This window comes from Staurois parvus, unplaced genomic scaffold, assembly GCF_062004578.1.
Source record: "Staurois parvus isolate SC_StPar_1 unplaced genomic scaffold, SC_StPar_1.0 ptg001072l, whole genome shotgun sequence".
In the NCBI taxonomy this organism is placed as follows: Eukaryota; Metazoa; Chordata; class Amphibia; order Anura; family Ranidae; genus Staurois; species Staurois parvus.
The window spans coordinates 692,992-720,508 of NW_028318868.1; the positions used below are offsets into that span (position 1 = coordinate 692,992).

Consider the following 27,517-nt stretch of genomic DNA (forward strand, 5'->3'; position numbering starts at 1 on the left):
CTTAATAGGTTGTAGAGACAGATTAAATAGAAATTTTTCAAGAAAGAGTACAAACATCCCGTGAGGAGGAATAGTGCATTGTGTCCAGAGGAGGATAAAGAGGCAACAATCAATCTGTCTCTACAATAATAGAAATGGATGCTCCCATACAGGGTGGTTACTGTGGGTGCATGACCAAGGTCCTAAAGTGCCTCATCCAAACATTGACTAAATAGAAATATGACAAGAACCATGGACTTTATAGGCACTGGAACAATTTGTTAAAAAAATCCAACACTTTATTAAACACATACATGTGTGAACACACTTACAAAACATATCAATGTCACATAACATAGATCAATGCAGAATAAAATATTATCAAAGAACCCCAAACATCATACGTGTGCCATGTCTTGGCAATATCTAAGTGGAGTAATCCTGTATCCTGATGTAATGATGATAGTAGCTCAAGATGTTTTGTGATTTTATCGTTTCTTCAGGAGCTACAAGAAGGTTTCTCAATGAATGAAATAAGATACAGTGAAAAACATCCATATATCCTACATAAAATTTATATAGCATAAGCATAACCATACAATTTGTAATTTAACAATAAGCACGGATAAATGCAAATGGTTTAAATACATAACTCTACACAAAGATAGAGGTGGAAACTGCATACCCTATAGTGGTTTTTAATATAAACATATAAGTTAGTAACCGGGGATGAGGCCTGGCTATTTGATGGAAATAACATAAATCAGGGCAATATAATGCTACATTACTGTATAAGTGTTAATTTGAAACTTTTTTTTTAGCTATGTAGGTATACACTACTACATTCCCATGGTAACAGAGTACTCCCCTCCCCACTGCGTATTTATAATCAGGTCTTTTTGGTAAATGTTCCCCTAATGATCTACACCTTCATTTAATCTCGGCAGGCCAGTGTCACTGTAAGGGACCACCTGACAGCACCTCTAGCAACCCACTGGTCAGGCTTCCCCGGAGAGCGGAGTCTAAGTTCCGGATCACTTGTTCACCAGGGCCCCTGATGGTGGGGATGGACTTGGAGCGCTCTGAGACCAGGTCGCGACTACCGGGTATACCCACCAGTGGTAGAGGAGTCCGCCAGAGGCTCCCGCAGGGTAAGAGTCTGATGTGAGGAGACCGGGGGGTCCCAGTGAGATGGTTGGATGGACGGATGAGCTAAAGCAAGGTCAGACAAGCCGAGTCGGTAGCCGGGGGTCGGTGCGGTACAAAGCAGCAGGCAAAGAATGGTCGGGTCACACTCCAGGTCAGTAACAGGAGATCAGATCTATATAGGGACATTCAGGAGCAAGGTCAGGCAAGCCAAGGGTCAGGACAGGAGAAGGCAGCAAAGGTCAGACAATCCGGGTCAATAGTACTCACAATCACAGGTTTCAGGGAACAGGAATCACAGGAAGACCATTCGGCAACCAGTGACAGCACAGGAGGATTTAAATATCGCGCCCTGCGTTGTCATTGGTGACATGCGCGCACCCGCGAACGCCAGTGCGCATGCGCGAACTCCATCGCCGCGGCGGGCCGGGACCTAGCGCCCGCATCCCTGCATGAGAAGGCCTAATGCGCATGCGCTGGGACCAGCGCCGCGGCGATCCTGACATTGCCCCCGCCCCTACGGGTAACCTCCGGGTGCCCAACTGATCTCTCCACCGCAGGTGGCCACGAAAAGTCTCCCGGATAAGTCTAGGGGCATGGACATTTTGGGCTGGTTCCCAAGAGTTCTCCTCTGGACCATAGCCTTTCCATTTGATTAAAAACTGGGTCTGGCCCCCCCTCTTTCGGCAATTTAGGATTGCTTCCACTTCGAATTCCTCTTGCTCTTCAATGGTAATAGCTTCCGGGGGTCTGGACTCTCGGTCCGGGAATGGGTCTGGTACGACTGGTTTTAGCAGAGAAACATGAAATACCGGGTGGATTTTGAAGGTTTCCGGACGAATGAGCTCGTATGCCACCTTATTAATCATGCTCTTTACACAAAATGGGCCCAAAAATTTGGGTCCTAGTTTCTTCGAGGGACACATCTTCAGGTTTGTTGTTGCCAACCAGACTTTATCCCCAGGTTGCAGCACCAGTTCCCCCCTTCGCTTATTGTCAAAGGCCTTCTTGTTATCTTCCTGGGCTTTAGCCATGGCTTCCTGAAGCAACTTATTATTGTTGGAAAAAAAAATTATAGTGTTTTGGGTAGCTGGAACTGCACTCTCAGGAACCAGATCGGGTAAGAAGGTGGGGTGAAACCCATAATTTGCAAAAAACGGGGATTGTCCCGTGGTTGAATGAGTCGCTGTCAGGGATCTCCTCGATCCCTGCCGCGATGGTCCCGGCGCAGGCGCACTGCTCCACCTAGTACACGGGCACTAGGTCCGGGCCGGCCGCGGCGTTCGAGCTCGCGCATGCGCAGTAGAAGCCGCGGCCGCCCGCTGGGCACCAATGGCAGCGCAGGGCGGGATATTTAAAGGTCCCTGAGCTGTCATTTCGTTGCCTTCTGGTCTTACCTGCTTCCTGTGTTCCTGGTCCTGTGCCTAGTAAGTTATTGACCCGGATTGCTCTTGACCTTGCTGATTTCTCCTGCCCAGACCCCTGCTTGCCTGACCTCTCTCCCTGGATGCCCCTTATTAGATCTGATCTCCTGTTGCTGACCTGGTGTGTGACCCGACGATTCTCTGCCTGCTCCCTTGTACCTTACCGTCCTCTACCTTACCGACTCGGCCTGTCTGACTACGCACTTGCTCAGCCATCCATCCATCCATCCATCCCATCGGGCTCACCCGACCTCCTCACATCTGGCTCTCCCTGGTTGGAACCCCTGGCGAACACCCCTACCACTGACAGGTGTGCTCAGTAGAGGCGACCTGGTCTCGGGGTACTACAAGTCCATCCCCACCATCAGGGGCCCTGGTGAACAAGTACCCTGGGGCTTAGACTCCGCGCTCTGGGCACGCCTGACCAGTGGAGTGCTAGTGGTGCCGCTCAGCGGTCCTTCACAGTACCAGAAGGCCATGACTGAGCCTCGAGGAGGACTCTCCCCGTTGGACGAGGTTTGCAGGCACCTGGCCACCCTGACGCAAGCAGTAAACACATTACAGGACAGATGTCTGCAGATCGAGAATCGGTTTCAGGCCTGCACCATATCTGTTCCGGTTTCACAGGCCCCGGTTCCCGCACCACCGGTCGCAGCAGCCCACGAGCCGGCTCCTGGGCCTCCCACTTCACTCCCTATGGCGGAACCCCGAGTACCCTTACCCGAGCACTTCCATGGGGATCGCACACGCTTTCGGTCATTCCGGGACTCCTGTCTGCTCTATTTTGAACTGCAGCCACGGACCTTTTTGACAGAATCGGTGAAAGTGGGGTTTGTTGTCTCCCTGTTGCAGGGTGAACCCCAAGACTGGGCCCACCGACTAAGGGGAAACAATGACCCTCACCTGGTTACGGTCGACAGCTTCTTTAATGCCATGGCCATCTTATATGATGACCCACAACGGGCGGCCTCGGCCGAGGCCACACTATACGCACTCCGACAAGGTCGGCGTGCGGCTGAGGAATACGCCTCTGACTTTAGGCGCTGGATGGGTGACACCCGTTGGAACGAGTTCACACTTGTGCACCAGTTCCGTATGGGCCTTTCTGAGGCCCTGAAAGACGAGCTCGCCCGGGTGGAGGTGCCCGAGACATTAGAGGACTTGATTGCACTCACCATTAAAATCGACCGTAGGCTACGGGAGCGCAGATTGGAGAGGTCTGGTCAGGGTCGCGGAAATCCCTGGGGGTCATTTCAGGGATCCAGTCAACATACTAGGCCAAGCATCCAGAACCTGCTGTTTGAAGATGCTCCCGAACCCATGCAGCTAGGCCTGGCTCGGCCTAAACTATCGCCTGAGGAACGCCAGCGCAGACGCTCCCAGAATCCGTGCCTGTACTGCGGCGAAGCTGGTCACATGGTGCGTTCCTGCCCGCAGAAGCTGAGTAAGTTCACCTCATCTTCTTTATCTGTTAGCAATATGAATCCGTCCCAGTACTTAGTTGTTCCCCTCTCCTTTCAGCTTTCAGAAAGGACCGTGGAGGTGACGGCCATAGTTGATTCGGGGGCATGCAGCTGTTTTGTGGATATCAATTTTGCTCACCAGCAGGGTATCCCCCTCCGCCCAAAGGAGAAGGGGTTTCACATCTTTTTGGCTGATGGTTCCCGGATAAAGTCAGGAGTTGTTAACCAGGAGACCCCTTCCATTGTGACTTCCATTGCCGGTCAGCACCGGGAACTCCTCCGCCTGGATGCTATTGCATCACCCCTTTTCCCAGTCATTCTGGGGCTCCCTTGGTTGCGGGCCCATAACCCCCAAATTGACTGGGAGACTGGGGTTGTCTCGTTCCCTTCCCCATATTGTCGGGAACTGTGTCGAACTTCGGGCCCGGAGGTCCCCCAGGTCCTCCTGTGCTCTGAAGGGGATGACAGCCTAAAACAAGTGATTCCTGCAGCCTATCATAAGTTTCTTGATGTGTTCAGTGAACGGGGAGCAGATGCTCTACCCCCCCACCGTCCTTATGACTGTCCTATTGATCTGTTGCCCGGTTCTGAAATTCCGTTCGGGCAAATTTTTCCCCTTTCTGAGCTAGAATTAGGGGCCCTGAAGGACTATATTGAGGACAGCCTCCGAAAGGGATTCATCCGTCCTTCCACTTCCCCGGCAGGTGCAGGGATCTTCTTTGTAGAAAAGAAGGACAAGACTTTGAGGCCATGCATTGACTATCGGGAGCTGAATAGGGTCACCATTAAAAATCGTTACCCATTACCACTGGTACCTGAATTATTCCAGAGCTTAAAAGCTGCAGTAGTTTTTACCAAGCTGGACTTAAGGGGAGCCTACAATTTGGTTCACATAAGGGAGGGGGATGAGTGGAAGACGGCCTTCCGCACCCGTTTCGGCCATTTTGAATACCTGGTCATGCCGTTCGGGTTGTGCAATGCGCCAGCCACCTTCCAGCACTTTGTAAACGACATCTTTAGGGACTTCCTGGACATCTTTGTCATCGTCTACTTAGACGACATTTTGATTTTCTCATCCTCCCTGGGGGAGCACAGGGTACATGTAACAAAGGTGTTGGGGCGGTTGCGGCAGCACGGGTTGTACGCTAAAGCAGAGAAATGCTGCTTTGAACAGGCTAGCGTTACATTTCTGGGTCTGATTATCTCCACCGCGGGGGTCGCAATGGACCCTCAGAAGGTCTCAGCGATCCTAGATTGGCCTGAACCCACGGACAGGAAAAGTGTCCAACGTTTCATTGGGTTCGCAAATTTCTACCGGAAGTTCATCAAGAACTTCTCGGGTCTGGTCTCCCCCATCACTCAGTTAACTAAGCTTGGGACGCGATTCAGATGGACGCCCGAGGCACAGGAAGCTTTTGAAGCACTAAAAAGGTTATTTACCTCGGCACCCATTCTGGGTCATCCCGACGCCTCCCTGCCCTACATCTTAGAAGTAGATGCATCAGAAAACGCAGTTGGCTCCATCCTTTCCCAGCGGAAGGGCTCCAAGGAATTACTTCACCCAGTAGCATTTTTCTCACGGAAACTTACCCCGGCGGAGAGGAACTACGACATTGGGGATCGCGAGCTACTGGCTATCAAAACCGCTTTAGAAGAATGGAGGTACCTGCTGGAAGGTGCCTCCCATCCCATCCTGATATTCACGGACCACAAGAACCTGGAATATCTGAGGACGGCCAAACGTCTACGTCCACGACAAGCAAGATGGGCATTGTTTTTCTCGAGGTTCCAGTTCCACATCACATACAGGCCCGGCTAGAAAAACACGAAGCCTGACGCGTTGTCGCGCATGTACGAGGACACCAAGGAGATCCCAGTACCCGACACTATTCTTCCTGCAGGAAATTTCTTGGCCCTTCAGACAAACCTTCGCTCCGAGATCCTGAGAGCGTCCACAGCGATGTCTACCTCCGATGGGGCCCCCCTCCAGAACAAGGAGGGACTCCTATGGAGGGAGGACCGGATTGTGGTGCCGGAGGATGCCCGAACCTTAGTCTTGGGACATTGCCATGATCATCCACTGGCAGGACATTTTGGGCCGGTCAAGACCCTGGAACTTCTCCGACGTTCCTTCTGGTGGCCGGACATGGCCAAGGATTGTAAGAACTACGTGGGCTCCTGTGCCATCTGCCAGCGGAACAAGCCTTCAAGAAATAAGGCGTGGGGCCTGCTACGTCCATTGCCCATCCCTGAACGGCCCTGGCAGAAAATCTCTATGGACTTCATAGTCGAGCTTCCACCTTCACTGGACCACACAGCAATTCTCGTGGTCGTGGACCGCTTATCCAAGATGGCCCATTTCATCCCTTTACGGAAGACTCCATCAGCAGCCGAGACAGCGCAAGTCTTTATTCGAGAGATCGTTAGACTACATGGGGTTCCCGAAGACATCGTCTCGGACCGAGGGGTGCAGTTTACCTCGCGGTTTTGGAGGGCGTTGTGCAAAGCCCTGGATATCAAGCTGTCCCTTTCCTCGGCATTTCACCCTCAGACCAATGGCCAGACCGAAAGGACCAATCAGACCCTGGAGCAGTACCTGCGATGCTACACATCATTCTCTCAGGACGACTGGGTACCACTCCTCCCTTTGACAGAATTTGCGTACAACAACGCTTGCCATTCAGTAACTGGGCAGTCCCCGTTCTTCGCCAACTATGGGTTTCATCCTGTCTTCCTCCCGGACTTAGTCCCGGAATGCCCGATTCCAGCGACACAGGATGCACTGACCTTCTTCACCTCCAACAATAAGAAACTACAGGAAGCCATCTGTCAAGCCCAAGAAGACTACAAGAGGGCTTTTAATAGGAAGCGAAGAGGGGATCTGGTTTTGCAGCCCGGAGAGAAGGTTTGGCTGGCTACGTCTAACTTGAGGATGCTCTGCCCGTCAAAAAAGTTGGGACCTAAATTTATAGGCCCTTTCTGCATCAAACGGATGGTCAATGAGGTGGCCTATGAACTTGTTCTCCCCGAGACACTCAAGATCCACCCTGTCTTCCACGTGTCCCTGTTGAAACCAGTAGTCCCTGATGCCTTCCCGGAACGAGAATCCAGGCCCCCGGAGGCCGTAACAGTTGAAGAGGAAGAAGAATTCGAGGTGGAGGCAATCTTGAAGTGCCGACGAAGGGGGGGCCAAACCCAATTTCTCATCAAGTGGAAGGGCTACGGCCCTGAGGACAATTCGTGGGAACCAACCCATAATGTCCATGCACCTAGGCTTGTCCGGAGGTTTCTTTGTGATCACCCGTGGTGGAGAGATCGGGTGGGCATCCGGAGGTTGCCCGTAGGGGGGGGCAATGTCAGGGATCTCCTCGATCCCTGCCGCGATGGTCCCGGCACAGGCGCACTGCTCCACCTAGTACACGGGCACTAGGTCCGGGCCGGCCGCGGCGTTCGAGCTCGCGCATGCGCAGTAGAAGCCGCGGCCGCCCGCTGGGCACCAATGGCAGCGCAGGGCGGGATATTTAAAGGTCCCGGAGCTGTCATTTCGTTGCCTTCTGGTCTTACCTGCTTCCTGTGTTCCTGTACCTGTGCCTAGTAAGTTATTGACCCGGATTGCTCTTGACCTTGCTGATTTCTCCTGCCCAGACCCCTGCTTGCCTGACCTCTCTCCCTGGATGCCCCTTATTAGATCTGATCTCCTGTTGCTGACCTGGCGTGTGACCCGACGATTCTCTGCCTGCTCCCTTGTACCTTACCGTCCTCTACCTTACCGACTCGGCCTGTCTGACTACGCACTTGCTCAGCCATCCATCCATCCATCCATCCCATCGGGCTCACCCGACCTCCTCACATCTGGCTCTCCCTGGTTGGAACCCCTGGCGAACACCCCTACCACTGACAGGTGTGCTCAGTAGAGGCGACCTGGTCTCGGGGTACTACAAGTCCATCCCCACCATCAGGGGCCCTGGTGAACAAGTACCCTGGGGCTTAGACTCCGCGCTCTGGGCACGCCTGACTAGTGGAGTGCTAGTGGTGCCGCTCGGCGGTCCTTCACAGTCGCATTATTATAGGCGAATTCCGCCAAAGGCAGGAGCGTCATCCAATCATCCTGTAGAAAGGACGTGTAACATCTTAAATACTGTTCTAGTGTCTGGTTGGTCCTTTCCGTCTGCCCGTTGGTCTGTGGATGAAATGCAGAAGAGAGGGACAGTTTGATACCAAGTGCCTTACATAAGGCTTTCCAGCATTTGGAGGTAAATTGGACTCCTCAATCCGAAATGATATATTCCGGGACTCCGTGTAACCTAACCACTTCTCGAATGAAGAGCTGAGCGGTCTCAAGAGCCGATGGGTACTTTTCAGGGGTAAGAAGTGGGCCCTTTTTGACAGGCGGTCTATGATCACGAAGATCGCGGTATGGCCCTGGGATGGAGGAAGTTCAATTATGAAGTCCATAGCAATCATTTGCCAGGGCCAATCGGGTATAGGTAGTGGGCGTAGTAGCCCCCAGGCCTTGCTCCTAGGAGGCTTGTTTCTCTGACAAATGGTACATGACTTGACGTACCGTTTGCAGTCTCTGGTCATATTTGGCCACCAAAAAGTGCGTCTGAGCAGTTCAAGGGTCTTTGCTAGCCCGAAGTGTCCTGCCATCGGATGATCGTGGCAATGTCCCAGGACCAACGTCTGGACCTCATCTGGCACCACGATCAACCCCTCTTTCCATACGAGTCCCCCCTTGTTCTGGAATGATACCCCAGATGGGATGGGCATCGTCACAGATGCGTCCTGCAGTTTAGAACGTAGTTCTGTCTGGAGAGCCAGAAAGTTCCCTGACGAAAGGATGGTATCAGGTCTTGGTTCTTCCTTAGGGTCCTCGAACATGCGCGAGAGGGCATCAGGCTTCATGTTCTTGGACCCCGGTCTGTATGTTATGTGATGAGAATCGGGAGAAGAAGAGTGCCCATCTCGCCTGGCGTGGTCGTAAGCATTTTGCCGTTCTCAAGTATTCAAAATTTTTATGATCTGTGAAGATCAAGATCGGATGTGTGGCCCCTTCTAACAGATATCTCCATTCCTCCAAAGCTGTCTTAATGGCCAATAATTCTCGGTCGCCAATGTCGTAGTTTCTTTCAGCTGGAGTAAGTTTTCTTGAATAGAATGCCACTGGGTGCAGAAGTTCCTTTGTGCCCTTCCTCTGGGACAGGATCGACCCCACTGCATTTTCAGATGCATCTACTTCTAGGACATAAGGCAGCGCAGCGTCCAGGTGGCCAAGAATGGGTGCAGTGGTGAACAGGCTCTTTAAGGACTCGAAGGCCGCCTGGGCCTCTGGCGTCCATTTAAAGCGGATTCCTTGTTTGGTCAATTGCGTTATGGGGGAGACCAGACCTGAGAAGTTCCTGATAAACTTCCTGTAGAAGTTAGCGAATCCAATGAACCGCTGTATGCCCTTCTTATCTGTGGGAATTGGCCAATCCAGAATTGCCGACACCTTTTGGGGATCCATCGCGACCCCCGTGGTGGAGATGATCAACCCTAAAAAGGAAATACTGTGCTGTTTGAAGCTGCATTTGTCAGCCTTGGCGTATAGGCCATGTAGGCGTAATCGCTCCAGAACCCTTGTCACATGATCCCTATGCGCTTCCAGTGAGGGTGAGAATATCAATCTGTCATCTAGATACACAATGACGAAGATGTCAAGGTAGTCCCTGAATATGTCATTGACAAAATGTTGGAATGTGGCCGGGACGTTGCAGAGTCCAAATGGCATGACCAAGTATTCGAAATGGCCGAAACGAGTGCAAAATGTAGTCTTCCACTCGTCCCCCTCCCTTATGCGAACCAGGTTGTATGCCCCTCTCAGATCTAGATAGTAAAAAGGGCTGCGGAATTTAAGCTTTGAAAAAGCTCTGGGACCAGAGGCAAGGGACAGCGATTCTTAATCGTGACCTTATTTAATTCGCGGTAATCAATACAGGGTCTTAGGGATTTATCTTTTTTCTCCACGGAGAAAATTCCCGCTCCTGCTGGTAGGTGGAAGGGTGGATGAACCCTTTTTGGAGATTCTCATCAATGTATTCCTTGAGAACTACCAACTCTAATTCGGACAGAGGAAAAATTCGGCCGAAAGGGATCTCGGAACCGGGTAACAGATCAATGGGACAATCGTATGGGCGGTGAGGAGGCAAGGCATCTGCCCTGCGCTTGCTGAAGACATCCAGATAGCCATGGTAGGCCACTGGAATGACTTGTCTTAAGCTTGGGTCCCCTTCTGAACACAGGAGAATCTGGGGAGTTCTGGGGCCCGAAGCGTGACAGTGTTCCTGACAATATGTTGAGAGGAACCGTACTGACCCGGTCTCCCAGTCAATTTGGGGGTTGTGGGCCTGTAACCACGGAAGCCCCAAGATAACTGGGAAAAGGGGTGACGCGATGGCGTCAAAACGCAGGAGTTCCCGGTGTTGGCCGGCTATAGTGGTAGGAATAAGAGAGGTTTCCTGATCAACTAACCCCGATCTAATCCGGGAACCATCAGCTAGAAATAAATTAAGACCCTGTTTTCTGAGCTGTAGAGGGATCTCCTGCTGATGTGAAGTCTAGAGTCAATTATAGCCGTCACTTCCACGGTTCCTCCTGGGAGCTGGAAGAAGAGGGGTACAGCTAAGTAACTGGACTGGCTAACCTTCCCAATAGACAAAGAAGAAAATGAAGAAGTCGACTTACTCGCTTTCAGAGGACAGGACCGTACCATGTGACCGGCTTCTCCACAGTAGAGACAGAGGTTTTTGGATCGTCTTCGCTGGCGTTCCTCGGGAGACAGGGTATGCCGAGCCAGGCCCAGCTGCATGGGCTACTGGGTGTCCACAGGAATAGGAGATCGGTTATCCGTTGTAGCAGGTTGGCCTGTCCCCCGTACAGGGGCCCAGGTAATCCCCTGACCCTGGCTAGACCTCTCAAACCTACGTTCCCGCAACCTGCGATCAATTTGGATCGCCAGGGAGATAAGATTCTCCAGGGAGTCTGGTAGGCCCAGGGACTCTGGTAGGCCCATTCGGGCCAGCTCCTCCTTTAGGGCTTCAGAGAGCCCAATACGGAATTGATGACACAGAGCAGCGTCATTCCAGCGTGTATCCCCCATCCACCGTCTGAATTCGGAAGCATATTATTCCACCGCCCGGCGGCCCTGTCTAAGAGACTATAGGGCCGATTCAGCGGAAGCTGCCCGCTGCGGATCGTCAAAGTATGGCCATCGCTTCAAAAAAGTCATGGTTTTCCATCAATCGATGGGCATGGTTTTCCATCAATCGATGGGCCCAATCCTGGGGTTCGTCCTGGAGCAACGAGATTATGAACCCCACTTTAACTGACTCGGTGGTGAACGTGCAGGGCTGCAAGTCAAAGTAGAGGAGACAGGAATTCCGGAAAGCCCTAAAACGCGCACGGTCTCCCCGAAAATGTTCCGGCAGGGGAACACAGGGTTCGGTCATAGGGAATGTGGTAGCAGCTCCCGTGGCAGGCCCAGGAGTTTCCCCGGACGGGGTGGTAGAGACCGGGCCTGGGAGGTGGTGTCTGACACAGTAAATGTCTGGAAGAGGTTTTCCAGATGGGTGTATCTGTCTTGTAGTGCCGTGACGGCTTGGGTCAGGGCCGCTAAGTGCCGGCATATGTCCTCCAGTGGGGAGGGTCCTCCTCCAGACTCAGTCATGGCCGAATGGTACTGTAAGGGACCACCTGACAGCACCTCTAGCAACCTACTGGTCAGGCTTCCCCGGAGCGCGGAGTCTAAGTTCCGGAGCACTTGTTCACCAGGGCCCCTGATGGTGGGGATGGACTTGGAGCGCTCCAAGACCAGGTCGCGACTACCGGGTATACCCACCAGTGGTAGTGGAGTCCGCCAGAGGCTCCCGCAGGGTAAGAGTCTGATGTGAGGAGACCGGGGGGTCCCAGTGAGATGGATGGATGGACGGATGGATGAGCTAAAGCAAGGTCAGACAAGCCGAGTCGGTAGCCGGGGGGTCGGAGCGGTACAAAGCAGCAGGCAAAGAATGGTCGGGTCACACGCCAGGTCAGTAACAGGAGATCAGATCTATATAGGGACATTCAGGAGCGAGGTCAGGCAAGCCAAGGGTCAGGACAGGAGAAGGCAGCAAAGGTCAGACAATCCGGGTCAATAGTACTCACTATCACAGGTTTCAGGCAACAGGAATCACAGGAAGACCATTCGGCAACCAGTGACAGCACAGGAGGATTTAAATATCGCGCCCTGCGTTGTCATTGGTGACATGCGCGCACCCGCGAACGCCAGTGCGCATGCGCGAATTCCATCGCCGCGGCGGGCCGGGACCTAGCGCCCGCATCCCGCATGAGAAGGCCTAATGCGCATGCGCCGGGACCATCGCCGCGGCGATCCCTGACAGTCACATATATGATAGTCTGTAACAAGAGGTTATACGACAGATAAGCCCCAACCACCACCACAATTTTTACTAGGTCAATGGGTAAAAAGAGCGGGGGAGAAACAAAAGAGACACCTTAACTCACAAAAGAGATTAGCAAAGAGCAAAGGAAGCAAAACTGCCCCCTGCTGTTGGCCAAGTAACTGAACTGTGCCCCTTCCAAAATGGGGCACACAGTATATCGCATAGCTGGGCTCTCCTATATAGTATACTATTGTCTCCTGTTGGATGTTTGTCATGTCTACTGTACCTGCATATTAATGAGGGATTCCTGGGTATATGAGTCTCTGGACTGCCTATGGACCACAGATGTCAACACCATGCCACCATGGGCCACGTCCCACCCCTCCCTATGAAGGGATCTCAACCCAGGATGTCAGCGCCATCAAAGACGGCGTGTGACGTCAGTGGCCTCGGCTGAGTATGCCCGCGCACACGCACCCATGCAACCACCAATGTCATGGCGGAGAGCACGCTAGCCGGCAACACATGACGGCCATATTGGGCATACCACAGTGAAGCTTGTGGAGCCCAGGGAACACCGCAGCCGAGCCCCCATGCAACAACACAAGGACCAACGGCTGCGGCGCCACCAGCTGCTCATTTGTCAATGGGCCTACCAACAGGGACCAAGCTCCACCCACTCACACCCCTGTGCAATGTATTAATGCAGGCAAAGTATCAAAACTGACAAAAACTGGCAAAACTAAACATGTTCAAGAATCATTAAGGTCATACCAATCAGATACAATAGTACATACTCAAATATGGGCACAGTTATGTTTACATTCTATTCTGCCTGAATAGTACCTGTCCATTCTTGCCTACAGCATTGTGATACAAATCTGTAGGCAAGAATGGACAGGTACTATTCTGGCAGAATAGAATATAAACATAACTGTGCCCATATGTGACTACACTATAATAACGTCCTTACAAAGTAAGTACTACATATGAAATTATGCCCAGCAGGGTATTTATAATTACAGAAATAGTTTGTAAGACAATGTTTTGTTAATACCCGGCTGGCGTATTGTGTTTAAGGGTTCAATCCATAACACTTCTTTTTGTAATATGTGTTTATCCCAATTACCACCTCTGGGATCCTTAGGAATAACTTCCAACACCATAAATGAAACCATAGTGATGTCAAATCTATGGTATAGATCAAAATGCCTGCTTACTGGAGTAATCATTTTCCCATTGACAGAATAATAAATATCATCATTTAATCTTTGTCGTAACATCGTAATGGTCTTGCCAACATAAAATGCCCCACATTTACATAATAACATATACATCACCCTCTGTATTACAATCCACATAAAATTTAGGACGGAAGGTCTCCCCACTGGTTAAATTAAATGATGTACCTGAGTTGACCCAGGGGCAGAGATTACATTTATTGCATTTGAAAGTTCCTTTAACACGAGTCATAGGTGTTAAATGGGGCACATAATGGTTTTTAGCTAATTTGTCACGAAGGGATACAGATTTCTTAAACACTACTTCTGGATGATTTTCAATATATTTCTTTAGAATAGCATCCTCTAATAGTAAATGCCAGTGGTTTTGTAACACTTCACGTACATAGCTAAGGGGACATCTGCCCGCCCCCACAAAATTGTAAAATTACCACTTGTACAGTAATGTAGCACTATATTGCCCTTTTCCATCAAACAGCCAGGCCTCATCCCCCTTTACTAACATATATAAACACCACTATAGGGTACGCTTCCTGCTTCCTTCCTTTTACTGGGACCCCCTCATCAATCGGCCTCTGGCCAGCTTTGCCGGGCGTTTTCCACCTCTATCTTTGTGTAGATGTACAGGTGAAACTCGAAAAATTTGAATATCGTGCATAAGTTCATTTATTTCAGTAATGCAACTTAAAAGGTGAAACTAATATATGAGATAGACTCATTACATGCAAAGCAAGATAGTTCAAGCCGTGATTCATCATAATTGTGATGATTATGGCTTACAGCTCATGAAAACCCCAAATCCACAATCTCAGAAAATTAGAATATTGCATGCAATCAATAAAACAAGGATTGTACATAGAATATCGGACCTCTGAAAAGTATAAGCATGCATATGTACTCAGTACTTGGTTTGGGCCCCTTTTACAGCAGTTACTGCCTCAATGTGGCGTGGCATGGAAGCTATCAGCCTGTGGCACTGCTGTGGTGTTATGGAAGACCAGGATGCTTCAATAGCAGCCTTCAGCTCTTCTGCATTGTTTAGTCTCATGTCTCTCATCTTTCTCTTGGCAATGCCCCATAGATTCTCTATGGGGTTCAGGTCAGGCGAGTTTGCTGGCCAATCAAGCACAGTAATCCCACGGTCAGTGAACCAGGTTTTGGTGCTTTTGGCAGTGTGGGCAGGTGCCAGGTCCTGCTGGAAAACTAAGTCAGCATCCCCATAAAGCTTGTCTGCGGAAGGAAGCATGAAGTGCTCTAAAATCTCCTGGTAGACAACTGCGTTGACCCTGGACTTAATGAAGCACAGTGGAAAAACACCAACAGATCACCTGGCTCCCCAAATCAACACAGACTGTGGAAACTTCACATGAACTTCAAGCATCTTGCAGTGTGTGCCTCTCCATTCTTCCTCCATACTCTGGGTCCTTGGTTTCCAAATGAGATGCAAACGTTTCTCTCATCAGAAAAGAGGACTTTGGACCACTGAGCAACAGACCAGGTCTGTTTTTCTTTAGCCCAGGTAAGATGCTTTTGACAAGAGGAATACGACATTTGAAGCCCATGTCTAGGATCCCACTGTGTGTGGTGGCTCTTGATGCACTGACTCCAGCCTCATTCCACTCCTTGTGAAAGTCCCCAACACTTTTGAATGGCCTTTTCCTGACAATCCTCTCCAGGCTGCAGTCATCCCTGCTGCTTGTGCACCTTTTTCTTCCACACTTTTCCATTCCACATAACTTTCTATTAATGTGCTTTGATACAGCACTTTGGAAACATCCAACTTCTTTTGAAATTACCTTTTGAGGCTTTCCCTCCTTATGGAGGATGTCACTGATGGTTTTCTGCACAACTGTCATGTCAGCAGTCTTTCCCATGATTGTGATTCCTACTGAACCAGACAGAGACCATTTAAAGGCTCAGGAACCCTTTTGCAGGTGTTATGGCTTAATTAGCTGATTAGAATGGGACACGTTGAGCCTAGAATATTGCACCTTTTCACAACATTCTAATTTTCTGAGATTGTGGATTTGGGGTTTTCATGAGCTGTAAGCCATAATCATCACAATTATGACAAATCACTGCTTGAACTATCTTGCTTTGCATGTAATGAGTCTATCTCATATATTAGGTTCACCTTTTAAGTTGCATTACTGAAATAAATGAGCTTTTGCACGATATTCTAATTTTTCAAGTTTCACCTGTATATTAGTTTCACCTTTTAAGTTGCATTACTGAAATAAATGAACTTTTGCAAGATATTCTAATTTTTTGAGTTTCACCTGTATATATTTAAACCATTTGCATTTATCCATCCTTATTGTTAAATTATGAACTGTACACTTATGCTATATAACTTTTATGTAGGATATATGGATATTTTCACTGTATCTTATTTCATAAATCTAGAAACCTTCTTATAGCTCCTGAGGAAGCGATAAAATTGCAAAACATGTTGAGCTACTATCATCATTACATCAAGATTACCCCACTTAGCTATTGCCGTGACATGGCACATGTATGATGTTTGGGGTTCTTTGATAATACTTGAATCTGCATTGATCTATTTTATGTGACATTGATATGTTTTGTAAGTGTGTTCACACATGTATGTGTTTAATAAAGTGTTGGAATTTTTTAAGAAATTGTTGCAGTGCCTATAAAGTCCATGGTTCTTGTCATATTTCTATTTAGTCAATGTTCGGATGAGGCACTTTAGGACCTTGGTCATGCACCCACAGTAACCACCCTGTATGGGAGCATCCATTTCTATTATTATTATTAGAGACAGATTGATTGATTGATTGTTGCATCCTTATGCTCCTCTGGACACAAAGCACTATTCCTTCTCATGGGATGTTTGTACTTTTTCTTGACAAAATGTAATAAAAATTATTGAAAACAAAAAAATAGAGAGAGAAAATATGCACAAATATGCCAATATAAAGAAATATGTCTGTTAGAATAGTAAAAAATAAACAATAATAATGATAAGAAAAGTGGTGTGGGAATTATTCTGCTATAATGAAGGAAAACAAAACATATTATTGAGGGTGACGTTATGGATTTATATTCTTGACACTTTGGCCCCTGGTGGACTCAGTGAGGAGATTCAGGTTAACACTGTGTTATAATCCTTCTGTTCTTTGCCTCTCTATGATCCACCATGGTATGTTTTGTGGCATGTACCCATGTTATACTGCTAGCCTAACACCATATCTATAATTAATTTAGATACTAGCTTTATGAAAGATGCGTTATGTTTTCCTTCAATATACCACAATAATATTTTCCCACACCAATTTTCTATTTATTATTGTTTTTTTTAGCTTTTTTTTTTTTTTTTACTATTACTTATGGACATATTTCTTTATATTTGCACAGTTGTGTGTATGTATATATTTATTGTAGTATGCTTAGCATCAGGTTGCATGTGTTTTTGGTGTGTTTTGGCATGTCTGGAAGTGCCACTGGGCACTGACGTCCTCCAGGTCAGGCTTGCCCCCCAGCTTGCCAAGGCTGCATGCTTGGAAGAGTCTGGTATGAATTTTGGGGGGGACCACACGCCATGTTTTTGGCTTGCGGTCTCCCTTAAAACCCATACCAGACCATGGCTGACACCAATGAGTCATTAGCAGCTAGGATGCTGGAGGGTGCAAGCTCCTTAATTAATGACTCATCCCTGCTGCCAAGGGCAGGGATTAGTCACTGGTTGTTAGGACGCCAGCGGGTGTCTGCTTCTAACAACCAGTGACTGCATGCAAAAAAGTATCTAAAATGCATATGTGGTGTGTTAAATTTTAACACAACGCATTAAAAAACGTATTAAAAATGTGTAATGCATTTTTGAAAACACCATACCACGTTTTTACATGTCCAATGTGAAAGTGCTCCTGGGGTAGTTGGGTAATAGTTGAGTTAATGAAGGACAACATTTTAAAAAGAAAAAACGTCTATGTCTCAAACTCCTTTTCTCTTGTAAAAGAATTAGAAAGAGTAAGGCTGCCAACTCTGAAACCCTCCTTGCCAAAGCCATAGACTCAAGGAAGGCCACCTTCTGTGACAAGGTCACACAGGGACAGAGGTACCTGAAGAAGCAACTAGATAATAAAATACTGTGGATCAAGGGGAAGCCTCACAAGGGAATATGATTGTCCCCCTAAACAGAAGTACCAACCAAGTTGTTAGCCTGAGGCCCTAAAGCAGGATAGTCAAGGCTATGATTCATTCCTTGATGTTCAGCACCAACATCAATACACCAAATTTGTAAATCCTAGGTGCTCATAACACAGAAAATAAGCCTTCCAGATAATCATAATAATCTATAAAAGGAGCTGTTTTATGGACCAGAGGTGTGGTCACAAATTAGGAAGTAGGATGGAAAATTAGGCCCTGGGATTGAAGGTTCAGCCACTATGGAAGTTGTCAGGGGCATCTGCATACCAGATCTATCTTGAATAGTTGCACAGCTTGATGGAGACATTTTTCTATTGATTGAAGTTAATTTTTTTTTCAGGATGAGAAGACAGAATTCTGTGATGCTTGAGAATGACAAAACGTGCAGTGAGGGGACTGCTGACATGATTACACACACTAGGAGGAAGTCACTGGCACTATGCACATCTGTGACAGAGATTACCTTAGCATTCTTTAGGCTGTTTAGTGCAGCATATGCACTCTAATAAATTGGTTTTATATATTCACTGACTCAGGATTGTATTTTGGATTATTACTTTTGATATATGTCATGTGAAGCCTTAAATGATCTGTCTATAACTTGGAGATCAATTCCTCTGGTGAATTATATTCCTATAGGAGGGCTGCACTGGTGTTGTATGGACACATTTTGCATATTCCATTAATGTGACTTGTGCGGGACCATTCATTTCTATTTACTACTCAAAATAATTTACTTGTATGGTTGTTTTTATTTTGTGTTTCTTATATATATTTGCAAATACACTGCTCAAAAAAATAAAGGAACACTTTTTAATCAGAGTATAGCATCAAGTAAATTAAACTCCTGGGATATTGATCTGGTCGGTTAAGTAGCAGAGGGGGTTGTTAATAAATTTCAGCTGCTTTGGTGTTAATTAAATTAACAGGTGCACTAGATGAGCAACAATGAGACAACCCCCAAAACAGGAATGGTTTTACAGGTGGAAACCACTGACATTTTTTTCCCTACTTACCTTTTCTGACTGTTTTTCACTAGTTTTGCATTTGGCTAGGGTCAGTGTCACTACTGGTAGCATGAGGCGATACCTGGACCCTACAGAGGTTGCACAGGCAGTCCAACTGCTCCAGTATGGCACATCAATACGTGCCATTGCCAGAAGGTTTGCTGTGTTTCCCAGCACAGTCTCAAGAGCATGGCAAATATTCCAGGAGACAAGCAGTTACTCTAGGAGAGCTGGACAGGGCCATAGAAGGTCTTTAATCCATCAGCAAGACTGGTATCTGCTCCTTTGTGCAAGGAGGAACAGGATGAGCACTGCCAGAGCCCTACAAAAATGACCTCCATCAGGCCCCTGGTGTGAATGTCTCAATAGAACACCTCTGGGATATCATGTTTTGAAACATGATATCCCAGAGGTGTTCTATTGGATTTAGGTCAGACGAGCGTGGGGGCCATTCAATGGTATCAATATCTATGGTACCAAGCAGTGAGCACAGGGCCCACTAGAGGACGTTGGGCCCTCAGGCCACTCTTAAAGTCTGTTTCTGATTGCTTGGTCAGAGACATTCACACCGGTGGCCTGATTGAGGTCATTTTTGTAGGGCTCTGGCAGTGCTCACCCTGTTCCTCCTTGCACAAAGGAGCTGCTACCAGTCCTGCTGATGGGTTAAAGACCTTCTATAACCCTGTCCAGCTCTCCTAGAGTAGTTACTCTAGACTGTCTCCTGGAATCTCCTTCATGCTCTGTGTAGCAAACCTTCTGGCAATGGCACGTATTGATGTGCCATACTGGAGAAGTTGGACTGCCTGTGCAACCAATGTAGGGTCCAGGTATCGCCTCATGCTACCAGTAGTGACATTGACCCTAGCCAAATGCAAAACTAGTGAAAAACAGTCAGAAAAGGTGAGTAGGGAAAAAAATATCAGTGACCTCCACCTGTAAAACCATTCCTGTTTTAGGGATCATCTCATTGTTGCCTATCTAGTGCACCTGTTGTTAATTTCATTAACACCAAAGCAGCTAAAACTGATTAACCACCCCCTCTGCTAATTAGCCGACCAGATCAATATGCCAGGAGCAGGGGCGGACTGACCATTTGAGAACTCGGGCATCGCCCGAGAGCCCAGGGTCAGTAAAGGGCCCCATGAGATGCCCCTGGTACCTTTCATAGGCTTTTGTGGGTGTGGTTTGGGTGTGGGCGAGGACACAGGGGCCCCATGATCCCCTATTGCCCGCAGGCCCCATGAGTTTTCAGTCTGCCCCTGGCCAGGAGTTTAATTGACTTGATGCTATGCTCCGATTAAAAAGTGTTCCTTTAATTTTTTTGAGCTGTGTATATTCACACTTTCTTACAATTTTGGTATAGTAGAAGTTCTGCCTTTATTTTGTTATTTTACCAAACAGCAAATCTTCAGAGCCAGCATGTGACTGCAGATCTAGTTTGGCCCTGGAGCTGAGGAAGGATGATTTCAGTGGATTTCCAGGTCTATACACTATACAAGCAGTAGCCTCACAGTGTACAACACTGTTTCAAGGGTGGCTGCTGCAATGACAAAGGGCCCTGCAGTGGAGTATCAGATTTCACACTGCGCTTGTTGGCTGGTGGACAGACTATCCAGGACCTAGCATGCTGGCATGCAACTGCCAACAACATCTTGACAGGATAGTATTCTGAAGACTAGTCTAAAATTCAGATGAAATACAGTACATCCTCTAACCTGCACTCTAGAGAAAGTGCAAATATAAAGCCAGTGCTCCCTGCTGGACCCTTTGCTTTTTAAATTGTATTGTGTCCAAACCACCTACAGGTGGTTACATATCCACCAAAATAGGAATATGATAAGACGTATCCTACAACAAATACTGCAGTAAATTACATTCAATATCATACAGTTGCAGTATCACCACATAAAACACCACCACATTCCATTTATCTCCTAAATAAATCAAACCAAATATTTACCCATCCACCAGTATAGAACTATCAGTGAATACCTGTAATCCAGGCTTATTCATCTGAGAGGTGAGATTCATTGGTTCCCTCTCCAGCGCTTGTAACATTCTAAACATATCAATTGTTAGCTCACTGAACTTAACCTGTAATATAAAAAAAGTAGATTTAATTGAACAAATTGATTCAGTTATAAAAAAAAAAAAAAAACAGACTATTTTCACCATTTGTTATATATAACCAAATATACTTTACAAAGAAACGATGAAATGATGTATGCATTTTAACAGATTTGCATCAATGGACACAGTTCTCTACTCAGATGGCATTTCAAAGGTCTTTAGTTCAGTTTGTATAATTAAAGCTAAAGGTATTTTTTTTTTAAATTACTTTACAGGTATTTATATAGCACTGACAATTTATGCAGTGCTTTACATATTGTTGATTCACATCACTCCCTGCCCTGAAGGTCCCTATCTCACATGCATATACTCATACTTGGGCCAATTTGGACAGGAGGACAGGTAAGTGAAGCTGTGATTCATCAAGGGAAAGTTGGGAAGGGAGTGCCTTCCTATTCTGCAAAGCACAGAAGTGCACTCCATAGAAATTCTTTTATTTTTCTTTTTGAATAGGCAAACCTTGCCTACAAAGACAATATACACTATATTTTCAAAAGTATTGGGTCATCCCTCCAAATCATTGGATTCAGGTGTCTCAATCACCCCCATGGACACCGGTGTATAAAATCAAACACCTAGGCATGCAGACTGCTTCTACAAACATTTGTGAAAGAATGTGTCGCTCTCAGGAGTTCAATGAATTCAAGCGTGGTACCGTGGTTGCCACCTGTGCAATAAGTCCTTCTGTGAAATTTTCTTGATACTAAATATTCCACGGTCAACTGCAAGTGGTATTATAACAAAATGGAAGCAACTGGGAACAGCAGCAACATGAAATGGTAGGCCACATAAATGACAGAGTGGGGTCATCGCATGCTGAAGTGCACAGAAGTTGCCAACTGTCTGCAGAATCAATAGCTAAAGACCTTCAAACTTTGTGTGGCTTTCAGATTAGCACAACAACAGGGCTAAGAGAGCTTCAAGGAATGGGTTTCCATGGCCGAGTAGCTGCATCCAAGCCTTACATAACCAAGTGCAATGCAAAGCATTGGATGCAGTGGTGTAAACCACGCCGCCACTGGCCTCTAGAGCAGTGGAGACGTGTTCTCTGGAGTGACAAATCTCACTTCTCTGTCTGGCAATCTGATGGACATATCTGGGATTGGAGATTGCCAGGAGAACGGTACTTGCCTGACTGCATTGTGCCAAGTGAAAAGTTTGGTGGAGGGAGGATTATGGTGTGGCATTGTTTTTCAGGGGTTGGACTTGGCCCTTAGTTCCAGTGAAGGGAACTCTTAAGGTGTCAGCATGCCAAGACATTTTGGAAAATTTCATGCTCACAACTTTGTAGGAACAGTTTGGGGATGGCCTTTGTGTACTGTGCACCAATACACAAAGTAATGTCCATAAAGACATGGATAAGTGAGTTTGGGGTAGAGGAACTTGACTGGCCTGCACAGAGTCCTGACCTCAACACGATAGAACACTTTTGGGATGAATTAGAGTGGAGATTACGACCAGGCCTATTCATCTAACATCAGTGCCTGACCTCACAAATGCGCTTCGGGAAGAATGGTCAAACATTCCCATAGACACACTCCTAAACCTTGTGGACAGCCTACCCAGAAGAGTTGAAGCTGTTATATCTGCAAAGGATGGGCCAAGTCAATATTGAACCTTATGGACTATGGCTGGGATGCCATTAAAGTTTCAAAGTGCATGTAAAGGCAGGTGTAAAGGCAGGCATCCCAATACATTTGGCAATGGAATTAACATTGTATATTCATTCTCATAATCTAAATTAAGAAAAAGTGTGTTTTTTCTATGTGCAAAGGGTAAGTGCACCCATACTTTTACCACTGCTTAAAATCCATGAAATTATAATCAGATGTTCCAGATTAGGTATCATTGATTGTAACCTTTATATAGAGTATGCAGGTGAAACCTGTTCCATTTAGGCCCCTTTGACACTGGCAGACCAATTGGCCCTGATTTACTAATATGCCTAGGCGCATTTCCCTGGGCTAACGTCTACTTTTCAATAGCGACCATCTAATTTTAGACGGCAAAGGCATTTACTAAAGAAAGCGTCAACAATTAGACATGAAATCGAATTTACTAACCAGGCACAATCCAGGAATCAGTCTAAGAAAGCAGACTTGCTAAGAAGCATGTCTAACACAATGAAAAATCACTGCAGAGACATCTTCACATTGAAATTTGATTTCACAACTATTGGGACTTCACTTTAAACAATATCTTACATTTCAAAAAAATTTTTAAATGTGTAAAAAATAGTTTTTTGAAGGAATTCATGACGGTCAAGAACTAGACACTTTTCCAGCGTCTATGCATAGATATAAATGCACATGTACAGAACACATTTTAGCCGTCTGCCGTGGGTGCTTTCTTTTTAGACACTGTTTAATAGTAAATCTCAGTGTGGAGTCCTCTGGCAGACGGCACTCGATCGCGTCTACTGTGTTTAACAAACAGCACTATTTGTAGCTAGGCATACCTTTATGTATTCTAATTTGATTTCCTTAGTTCTATTGATTTTGTTTTTGTTTCTTATCCTTTCTAATTATTTCTGTAATGGTTATACATATTTCGAAAGGTCTAGATACTATATATTTTGACAGCTGAATCTAAAAATAAAGGTTGGCAATTAAAAAAACTTAAAATAAAATGGCGTTGGGTTCCCCCCTCCCATCCATACCAAGCTCTTCGGGTCTGGTATGGATCTTAAGGGGTAACCCCACGCCAAAATAAAAATAAAATGGTGTGGGGTCCCCCACAAATCCTTACCAGACCCTTATCCAAGCATGCAGCCCGACAGGTCAGGAAAGGGGGTGGGACGAGGGGGTGCTTTGGGTCAGGGGGTGCTCCCCCCCCCAAAGCACCTTGTCCCCATGTTGATGGGGACAAGGGCCTCTTCCCCACAATAACTAAAGATAGTTTTTTTGGAGGTTACAAAATAAATTACTGTATCACCCAATATATGGCTTCCATTCAGTAGCCCAAAAAGGCATACAAAAAAGAAGGGTTTGTGAAAAGGAATTCACAGAAAAGCGGCTACATTATGAACAGAATGTGATACTCAGAAAAATTTCCAAAAATATGCTTTATTACATATAAATATTTGACATATGGGCAATCGCCCTGGTTTACCATCACCTCAGTATGAGACAATACACACAGACCTAAAACCATATAAAATAACACCAAGACCGGTCTGGATAGATGTGCTGCAAAGGCAATGACCACTGAAGTCTAAAGTCTTTGTAGCACTGGCACATAGGTTAACACTTCCCAAATGAGGTGTACACAAAAATTATACCATAGGTATATAGTGTCACCGGTAATAAATATAAAGACATGTGTCATGACCATATAGGTTCTATCCCATAGAGGGGAATTCCCAAAAATTATACCAAAGGTATGAAATATCACATGTATACAATGCAGCGAGCACAGTGTGCGTCAAAAGAGAGGCATAGCCATAAGCCTATGTTAGGCAGCAAAAGGATATCACAAATAAAATGCAGTACAGTCCCATGCCGGCACATGTGGTTGGGGCCCATTCATCTGTAATATAAGTGACTGATTCTTAGGACTTTTAGATATACATAACGCCCCAGTTGTTGCCTGGATGGAGAAACAGATGCAAGTAGCAGAACACTGCTTCAAGTGATTTCTTCACCACAGCATGTGGACTACACACCACTTTTTGTTGAAAACAAGATAAGGCCCAGCGGCTCCTCCGCCCGTTGAAACATATGTGGCATGCCTTATTTCCTATATAAAGCACCATAATGTCCCCATCCTGTAGTAAGACAAACAATATGAGGGAAGTCACTGTAAGAGCTTTCACTCGATAATAGACGTTTATGCCATATAGGTCACAAGGGACCTTTAATCTAATGTCCTGTAACAGTCCACTCACCACCTGTGCAATGGGTAGTAGGAAAGAAAAGGATATCCTTCATAAGTACTGCCCTTCAAAAGGTACTGCTGTATGGAACCAAGGAACCACCGCTAACATCAACCGACATACCGCGGGTTCCGACCTCTCCATGGCGCCTGTGCCGCCTAAGTATGCCTCATGGCATGTGAAGATGGCTACCTCCTTGTAGGTCAGCGTGCGTTCCACCTAGTGCGCATGACCGGAAGTGACGTATCGGACGTATGACGTCAACGCGTTTCGCAAATGGGCGTATCTCACTCAGCTTCGTCAGGACCAATGGGATTCCTGCATTTCAACCTTCTATTTATAGTGGATTAAGACCCACCCACATATGCAAACGTTTACATTGCAGTTATCCCCAATGGAAGAAAAGGGGCTAAATACTTAGCACAACCGCTGGTCATAGTTAAATTAAAAAGACAGGCGACTGGAAATACCAAAGGGAGGAAAGACTTGACAATTACAGCAATGCGCACAAAAGTAAAAAACAAAAATTATATTCAATTGAAAATTACCACTCTTTCACCAGGAGATGGCAGTGTTAATGAAAGGATCTCCAAACCTATCTATTAGGTCAAAAATACACAAGGACACAGTAAAAATTACCGCAAAACCACCACAAGATGGCGATGTTAATTAACAAATCCCTCTATAGGTTATTTTGCCCAGGGTTCCTAAACTTCAAATTAACCACTTATAGGTGTACATTTATTCTCAAAGGAGAGGAAAATAGTTCAAAGATTAGTCCCTTCTACACTTCTAAACCTATATTTCAATGTGTACCATCAGGTTATTAGATATCTCCCCAAAGAAGGTTTACCTTAATTATTTAGTTAACATATTATCCTTAATAATTCAATTAACGCATTAACCAGCCATTGACAGGAGTGAGGAATTACCACAGATTGACCAACATATGGCAATATAAGAACATATATCCATATAGATCTATTTGTCCAAAAATACTTGCAGATCACATTCCACATTTAACCCCTTTGGGTACAATGTATCAAGTTTATATATCCAATATTTCTCCTTTTTTAGCAGTTCTCTATCAAAATCACCTCTCCTTTGAGGGAAATGCAATGCATAGAAACCTTTCACTTTTGTACCATCCAATTTACCTCCATGATATTTAGCATAGTGTTGGGCAAGATTACTTTCAGGGTCATTAGATCTAATATCTCTGAAATGTTCACCTATTCGTACCTTAAGTTGTCTTTTGGTCTTACCAATATACATCTTTTTACATGGACAAGTCAAAATGTATAATACTCTCACTGTAGAACAATTTATAAGGCTTTGAATTTTATAATGAGTGCTATTCCTTGAGTCAAAAAAAGAGTCTGTACGATCCACATATTTACAAATTTGGCATTTTCCACATTTGAACATCCCTTTAGTACGTGATTTTAACCATGTTGTCTGTTTTAACGGTTGATAGTCAGAATGAATAAGGAGGTCACCAAGATTTGGTGCTCTTCTTGCTACCATTTGGGGGCGCTCACCTACAATTTTATTCAATTTGGGACATTGAGTTAAAATCTTCCAATGTTTTTCTAATATTTGTTTTACAGCTTGCCATTGGGCTCCAAATTGAGTTATCATTCTAACAGGTTGCTCACTTAATTTGACCTTCTCCTCCTTTTTAGGAGATAATAAATCCTTACGGTCAGTTTGATATGCCCGTCTCTGAGCTTTTCTGATTTGAGAGTGAGAGTATCCCTGTTCCCTAAATCTTCTATAAAGATCCTGTGCTTCCATCCTAAAGTCATGAATATTCGAACAATTTCTCCGACATCTGAGAAATTGTCCCACTGGAATTCCTGAAATCAGTGAATGTGGGTGATAGCTTCTGGCCTCTAGTAGAGTATTGGCAGCAGTAGGTTTCCTATATGTTTTTGTGAAGAGTCTTCCGTTCTCAAGTCTAATTTCCAAGTCCAGGAAGGAAATACACCTTTCATCAAAAACATACGTGAGTCCAATGTTAAAGGGATTTTGATTTAACTCCTCCATAAAAAGTTTTAATTCCTCTGATGTTCCTCTCCATACAAGGAACACATCATCTATATATCTTAACCAAATCTGGACATTAACAAGGAACCTTGTTGATCTGAAGACAACCTGCTCCTCCCAGAAACCTAGATGCAAACATGCATAGGCCGGAGCCCACGGTGCTCCCATACTGGTACCTCTGATCTGTTGATAAAAAGTATTATTAAATTGGAAAAAGTTATGTCGTAACGCAAAGTCCAGCAACTCACTAATAAATTCATTCTGTCCTCCCAAAGTGGGGTATGTTTTATCAAGGAAGTAAAAAGCCGATCTCAAGCCACATTCATGTGGGATCGATGTGTAAAGTGATTCCACATCTATTCCCACTAGAATGGAATTTTCATTGATGATTAAATTTTCAGGCATACTTAGGCGGCACAGGCGCCATGGAGAGGTGGGGGACATTATGGTGCTTTATATAGGAAATAAGGCATGCCACATATGTTTCAACGGGCGGAGGAGCCGCTGGGCCTTATCTTGTTTTCAACAAAAAGTGGTGTGTAGTCCACATACTGTGGTGAAGAAATCACTTGAAGCAGTGTTCTGCTACTTGCATCTGTTTCTCCATCCAG

The 27,517-nt window shown here is 46.1% G+C and overlaps 1 protein-coding gene across 15 annotated transcripts in view; it reads right to left on the reverse strand.

Annotated features, from left to right (window-relative positions):
• The window catches only part of SCAI (suppressor of cancer cell invasion), a 1,319,466-nt gene that overhangs the window by 684,953 nt on the left and 606,996 nt on the right, over positions 1 to 27,517 (reverse strand). For 13 of the 15 annotated variants that reach the window (XR_016307572.1, XR_016307574.1, XR_016307571.1 and 10 more), the window contains exon 9: positions 20,846 to 20,947. The exons of the other annotated variants lie outside the window; for them this stretch is intronic. Coding sequence is in view for 8 of the 13 variants with exons in the window: in XM_089658464.1 (XP_089514590.1) it covers positions 20,846 to 20,947 (102 nt within the window). In the remaining 5 variants the exon portion in view is untranslated. The remainder of the gene's footprint in view (positions 1 to 20,845; positions 20,948 to 27,517) is intronic. 15 annotated transcript variants of the gene reach the window in all.